Here is a 7,295-nt window from a genome sequence, read left to right as displayed (position 1 = left end):
CCAATTGGTCCAGTGGTGAGAATCTTTGTCTTCTTGACATTGAGCCTCAGTCCATACTGAAGGCTGCAGTCCTTGACCCTCTGCAGCAAGTGCAGCTGCTGTTTTTCAAAGCAAATTAAAAACTGAAAATACGTTAATAGGTTTAAGACTAAACATTTTCCTAGGCTGAAATTTATAGGATAATATGAGGTAATGTAAACCAAAAAAGAATGCTAGGTTTCAAAAACAGTTTCTTAATGTTTCATTATGATTTTATATGCAAGGGCAATGATAACATTTACTCCTCTCAGAAGAGCATGAGTTGCTTTTTGGGTTTTTTTTTTCTCTTTTTGAGAGTAAAATAGTAAGGGTGGATTTATTAGAAAGTTACATCCCCAAAGGCAAGAACCTCCCTCCTTGAAAGGAAATATAAAGAAGAGGCCTAAGAGCATGTGTTTTTACAACAGTACCTGTTCTGTTTGAAGTTGCTCCCGAAGCTCCCTTACTAGCTCTTGGTTTTCTGGATGAATGTTTTGATGTACATTTCTGTTGAATAAAATATACCGAACTTTGTCACCAAAGAAGACATTCTTTTTTTTTTTTTTAAATTTTGCAAGACCAACAATTTATTCATTGGAAATATCTTTTTTCTTTTTTTTTCTATAATTATATTTTATTAATTTTCATAAACATTTACAGAGATTTTGGGTTTCCATTCATTCATTGTTGCACTCAAAGAAGACATTCTGATGGTGAATTAACACATGAAGAAATGTTCAAAATCCCTAGCTCTAAGAGAGATATAAATCAAAACAACTATGAGATATCATCTCACCCCAGTAACAAAAACAAAATTCAACAGAGCAGTAACAACAAATGCTGGTAAGGTTGTGGAGAATCCTTATTCACTGCATGGTGCGACGATGATGGAAAGCAGTATGGTGCTTTCTCAAAAAGTTGCAAACAGAAATACCATTTGTCCCAGCAATTCCACTCCTGGGAATATACCCTAAAGAAAACAGAACTGCCACCTAAGCAGATATATGCACACCTATGTTTATTGCTGCTTTGTTCGCAATAGCAAAGACTTGGAAACAACCCAAGTGCACATCAACAAACAAATGGATAGAGAAGCTGTGGTATATTCACACAATAGGATATTATGCAGCACTGAAAAACAAAGAACTCACAAAATACTATACAAAACGGGTGACCTTGGAGGATATTCTGTTGAGTGAAATATCTCACTCACAAAAACACAAATACAATGCCACTCTTGGAAAATAGGACTGACAGGGGGGTTGGGAGAAAATTAAGAGGGGATAAATAACTTACATGGCATTGAAACAGACAAGGGAGAGAACTGTATAAAAGGAATGTATTATTAGGTATTATTGGTATGACAAGAGTCCAGAATAAGAGCCGCATAGTAAAGTGGTCTGGGGGAGGGGGGGCCATACTGTGTAACAATGAAAGAACTTTTTTCCAAAGAAAAAAGCAAACTGTGAGGGGGGCGGGGGAAGCAGGGAGGAAAATGTGTTAACAATGAATAAATTGAAATCCAAGATCTTTATAAAGTTACAAAAAAATCTCAATTTAAAAAGATAAGAAACTTTGAACATAAAGTATTGTTTTCAGTACAAGTCTAATCTTCATCTGAAAATTACTGCTATCTTAAAAAACATAAATTATGGCTTCATTGATTATTTGCTGACATCAGATTTAACTGGCAAGTGATACAATGCCTTTGTTTAGTGTCTTGGGGATTTACTTAATTTTAATTATAGGCTTTTATAGTATTTTTCCATATCAAATCCAGTCTTTTTTTTTCAACTCTTCACTTATGAAGGGAAAAGGTCAATGAAAAATAGAAACTAAAATAATGTAGTATAGAAAAGTCAAAACATACTAGTAGTACCTTAACAATAAGAATTAAAAAGGCAAATCAAAGACAAGGGGTGGCTAACAAATATGAATAGGATGAGACAAGAGAGTATTGAAGATGTAAATTCTAAATTGGAAGTCCACACAATCCTAGTCTTATTGTATAAGCAAATTCCTTCTTTAACTTTTTTTTACATTTTATTGTGATTTGAGTAAAATTTTTGCAAAGAAACTGGTTTCCATTCAACAGCTCATACATTGTTTCATGACACTGATTATAATCTTGCATTGTAGCAGCATTCTCATGTTTTCCTGTTTTCATTTATTCTTCTTTACTATCCCATCCTGCCTTCTGAGCTTTCTCTCTGGGTACATGTGCCAGAAAACACTTCTCTTTCTGGGTGAGCTAACACCCCATAGAGATAATAATTAATTAATCCTTATTATCCTAGAGGGAGAAGAAATTTTCTACCTTTTAGAAGAGAAAAATTTCAAATTTTCAAAGGAAATTGATAAAATATTACTATTGGTTTACAGAAGACAGAAAAATAATTGAATATCAAATATTTAACCAGAAGCTCAACACAAATATAATGAAATAATTTAAACTGTTAAAACTGTTTTTAAAATTTATTTTAAAGTACTATTCTTCTTACTACATAAATGATCTACAAAAGAAGGCTATCAGTATACAAAAGAATCTATCACGTAACAACATAAAGAACCATGGCATTTCAGTAACAGTAAACAGCCAGTCAAACAGCATTTTCTCTGTTCTTTGATCCTGAAAAACTACCCTCTTTTCATTGGAGAAAGATAATCATGGCTTTCAGAATATAGGAATGAGCCGCAGGAGGTGTTTTTAGTTTCTTCCCATTAAAAAAAAAAAAAAAGTCTTTAGTAAAAACAATCAGCCCAAGGTTCTGAAAACAGCCTACAGTTCAGGTATTTAAAAGCTACTGGAAGCTATGAACACTGAACCAAAATTGTAGAAAACAATGGATAATTAGAACAGAATGAAAGCTAGGCTAGAAAATCTGGGACATATGTCACCTTAGCCATGGGAAAATGACAGGACATTTGAGACCAAGTAGGTCTAAAGTCAAATGGCAGGGAAAACTGTGTCTCTAATATACAAAGTACATTTGTTGTTGTTATTGCATTCATGATCCTTGTTTGTACTTTGAAAGGGGAAATCAAAACCAACAAACCATTTAAGGTGTATGTGGCCCTGAAAAGGAGCCAGTAATCTTTGATATAAGGAAAGAAATAATATTCAGCAAAAGGCTGAATTCAAGTTTACAAGTGTGTAAAAGTGTTTGATTTATAAGTTAAAACCCACCTTTCCATATAACAATTAATTGCAGCTAGTTTAATAGGCTAAAAAAAGGGGGAAACAGCTTTTTAATTTAAAGTAATTCTAAATAAAAGTTTGCTTTGTTTGAAGTCAAAAGTTCTCCCCAACTAATTAATTAATAGTGCTGATTGAATTTACATTTGAAGAGCTGAATAGGAAACTAAACTAACCTCATACCAAATTATAAAAGTTATTTCCAATATTGGGACAAGTCTAATCACTGACTTTTCATCCATCAGTCATAGTTCTACCATGGAGATAGATAAATCTAACTCTCCTTCTATAAAAATAAGTTCCCATCGTATTTCAAGACAGTTTTTATGGCTAACAGTTCCTTTCTGTAAACTAAATACCTCCAGTTCCTTCAATAATTTTTATATGATTTCATTTCCATCTTTTTCCATTCTGATAATCCTTCCCTTGACTGTTTCCCAGTTTAAAACACTAATTCCAAATGAAATATAATCTAGATGTGACCTTTATTTGGTCACTTTAATGCAATCTGAAACTATTAAGATTCTTACATTTACAATACACAACTGCCTTATTAAACAAGAACTTTCAATTTGGGTTTAGCAACTCATTCTGATCCACAGAGATGTTGGAGATCATTAATACATGATCACAGCATAGTATAGAAAACAAAAAACACTATCAAGTATAATTATAAAATGTTTTGGAAGTGAATTTCACTCTATCTCAAACTAATATTAAAATAAATAAAGGAGAGGAAAAGAAATGAAAAAATGTCAGTGGCCATCAAGAATACATTATATCAATTTTTCTATCCTTCAGTCTCACCTGAAAAGTGCATATACCAGGGTGGCAATCAAAGCCAAACTGACCACAACTGCCACAAGTACCTGGTCACTTACTCCTTCTATAACTGAATCATCATCCAGTTTTAAACTCTGAACTTTACTTGGATGTTTGGCCATTCCAGGTCTAAAAGAAGAAACAGATTCAAGTTAAAAATGACACAGTGAACATTAAACACACTAATAAAATCAATCGGTTTCTAACAGACTTCTAATATTATTTTTTTTGTAACACCCATTTAAGGTAGGTGTATTAACTAGAAATCTAAATAATGCTCCTTTATTGATGAGTTCTTAAAAATTTTCCAGACATCACTTCACGGAGTTTAGGATGCAATTTCCTTAAAGGACAATTATTATTGTTTTGTTCCATTGAGTCAGAAACGACTCATAGCTGACCTGCTCTCAGGTTTTCAGAGGCAATTAATTGCACAGGAGGAGACTGCCTATCTATCTTTCATGGAGCAAGCTGGTGGATTCAAACCTTTGAGATTACAGTGCAATTTCTTACCACTAGGCTACGGGTGCTCTAAAGGAAAATAATCATTGTCATTTATCACCCATTTAGGTGTTTTAAAACACACTTTAATTATATTTAAGAAAGAAAACATTCATTTTACTCAAATACTTCTTTCTTATTTTTTTTCTAATTTTTGAACACCAAATAACTCAACCAACTCATTCAGATTTATCTTCTCTGTTTTAGCATTGAATCTGCATTCACCATGCGGTGGTGAATTATTTTGAGATCTGTCATAGCTCCCCTATTAAAAATATGCTTTCTGAAAGAAGGACATCTACTGCGTTCTGCAAAAACTTCTCCATTATGCTCTGCCGTTCACATGTGATCTAATAATTGTTTAAAAGTCAAAAGCAATTTCCTTTATGTACAGTGTCAGTTATCTGCAAAGTAAAAGATATTTAGGCCATACACATTTATATCTATACTAAGGACTACAAAAATTAAGAGAAAATTCTGGTGTTTGAAAAACTTTTAGCCTCACCTGAAACTAAGCTCAGCTTATGGCTCAGAATTCTTTGAATTGTCTGGAATATGGAATCACTCTGAGGTTGCATTTCCTTATGAAGAGAAAAGGAAGGATGTGAAACTCTCCTTCCCACATGCTAAATTAGGAAAAAAAGGATAGTAATATCCAACTCTAAAGGTACAAGGGGAGACAACCCAACCGTATTAAAGTCCAAATATCACAATTAATTTCCTTTTTTTTTCCGAAGGAAAACAAAAAAACCCCCAAAACAGTAAACTTCAAAGCCTCTTAAGGGAAATAAGATGTTCCATTAAATATATACTATGATTGTTAATCATTGAGGTAAGGTTCTACACTTCTGTTACCCCACTGGAAAAACTTTTATCCAACATCATTATTAATCACTTAAATTTCTATTAAAAGCAAAGTTTGAATATGGAAGTCTAACACCTTTGAAACAAACCTGAATTGGCTGTTAGTAGTAAATCAATTCTCATGAAAAAAAATTTAAACAGATTAAAGGTAGCTTTCATCCTGTTTTATATACCTTGATGTATTTCTAATGACATGTTTCAAATATTCATTATGAACGTACCCATGAAGGAAACTCAAGAACTCTGATTTTAGTGTTTTAATTAAAATGAGCAGTTAAATGAACTGCTAACCCAAAGTGAAGAAAGCATCTTAAATAATCTAGAGGTGGGGTATGTAGTCAATTTAGATTTTTATTTTTTTATTTAGATATATTCCAGGTCTAAGGGCAGTGAAAATTATAATCACTGTCACATGTCAACAGTTCTCAGCCTCAAATGACTAATTACTTCACAGAGTGTGAGGGACTTAAACCAAATGAAGAGAAAATGCTTCACAAATTAAGTGTATCAACAGACAGAATTATTACTAAAGTACGCACATTTCCCCCCTCTACTATATATACGCATAGGGTCGCTTTGAGTTGCAAACGACTCAACAGCACATAACAACAACAACATTATATGTGTGTGTGTGTGTATATGTGTGTGCATATCTATATCTATAAATGGGCAACAACATTAAAACAACAACACAAAAGGGGGCTGACAGGAGAAGAACTGAAGCCTTTGAGCTGTGGTGCTGGAGAAGAGTATTGAATATACCATCAACTGCTAAGAGAATGAACAGGTTTACCCTTGAGAGGGTGAAACCAGGCTGCTTCATGGAGGCAAGGATTCCAAAGCTTCGCCAAACATATTCTGGACATGTTGCAAGGAGGGACCAGTCCTTGAAGAGGGACATCATTCTTGGGAGAGTAGAGGGCAGCTCAAGAGAGGAAGACCCTCAATGAGATGAACTGATTTCTGTGACTGCAGTAATGGAGGTAGGTGTATTGGAGACAAAAACATTGGTATAGGATAGAGCAGGGTTTAGGGCTGTTGTATATAGGGTCCCTAAGAGTCCCAGGCAACTGAACAGAAGTAACAACTACTTTTGTTTCTATGTTTCCAGTGAAGTCAATGGTAAAGTAACTAAAATCTATTGCAAAGACACACTAAAACTTCCCATACATATGTGTTGTACTTTTTAAGTAAAGATAACTTTACTGATAATGCTTCATGTACACTTCTGAGAGTTCAGAGATCTAAAATACTTCAAACATTTCATAGTTAAATGTCATTTCCTTAATTTTCAAGTAACAGTCTCAGTGTTGTTGAAATGAAGTTACTTTTCATTTCCACAAGGTTTGTTACCACCAATGAGGTGCTTAAGCATCATGTTACCTGACAAAGGCAGAAGATGGGGAGAAATACAAAGGCCAGGCATTTTTTCTGTCATCTGGAAATCTCAGCTAAACCCAGAAATTTTCCACAGAGATCTATGAATGGAAGCCTACATGTTGAGGCTTCACCTGTCCAACTTCTGCAAGTAGTTTTTCTCACAGAGTGAAAAAGGAATTATAGCAGCTGGAAGCTTAATCAGTAAAGTATTTTAAGGAAAATCATCACCTCTATTAGGAAAGAGGCCAATATGATTTAGGATCAAAGATGATACACAAAAGAGAAAAACATTTCCTACATAAGATGACATAATACATCAATACTGAAAATGAACTCCAAAGTCAATCTGGACCTCAATTCTCCAAGTTTTGTTTTTTCACAATCTGAGGGAAGCTGAATAGCAAATTTAATAATAGTAGACCAAATGCTGTATCGGGAAATGAGGGAAGCTTAATACAAGCTGAAGGTCACCTTGTGACACTGGGGCATTCCCTAGGAGTCAACATTGTTCTTA

The 7,295-nt window shown here is 33.9% G+C and overlaps 1 protein-coding gene across 1 annotated transcript in view; it reads right to left on the bottom strand.

Annotated features, from left to right (window-relative positions):
- The window catches only part of RNF170 (ring finger protein 170), a 37,537-nt gene extending 33,376 nt beyond the window's left edge, over positions 1 to 4,161 (bottom strand). Inside the window, exons 1-2 of the mRNA XM_006896978.1 lie at positions 4,022 to 4,161; positions 450 to 525 (exon numbers count right to left, since the gene is read on the bottom strand). Of these exons, the coding sequence (XP_006897040.1) occupies positions 450 to 525; positions 4,022 to 4,158 (213 nt within the window). The 5' untranslated portion in view covers positions 4,159 to 4,161. The remainder of the gene's footprint in view (positions 1 to 449; positions 526 to 4,021) is intronic.
- Between the last annotated feature and the right edge of the window lie 3,134 nt (positions 4,162 to 7,295).

Source organism: Elephantulus edwardii, unplaced genomic scaffold, assembly GCF_000299155.1.
Source record: "Elephantulus edwardii isolate Elephantulus edwardi_28Jun2011 unplaced genomic scaffold, EleEdw1.0 scaffold00195, whole genome shotgun sequence".
NCBI lineage: Eukaryota > Metazoa > Chordata > Mammalia > Macroscelidea > Macroscelididae > Elephantulus > Elephantulus edwardii.
This window is presented reverse-complemented; position numbering and strand designations above follow the sequence as displayed.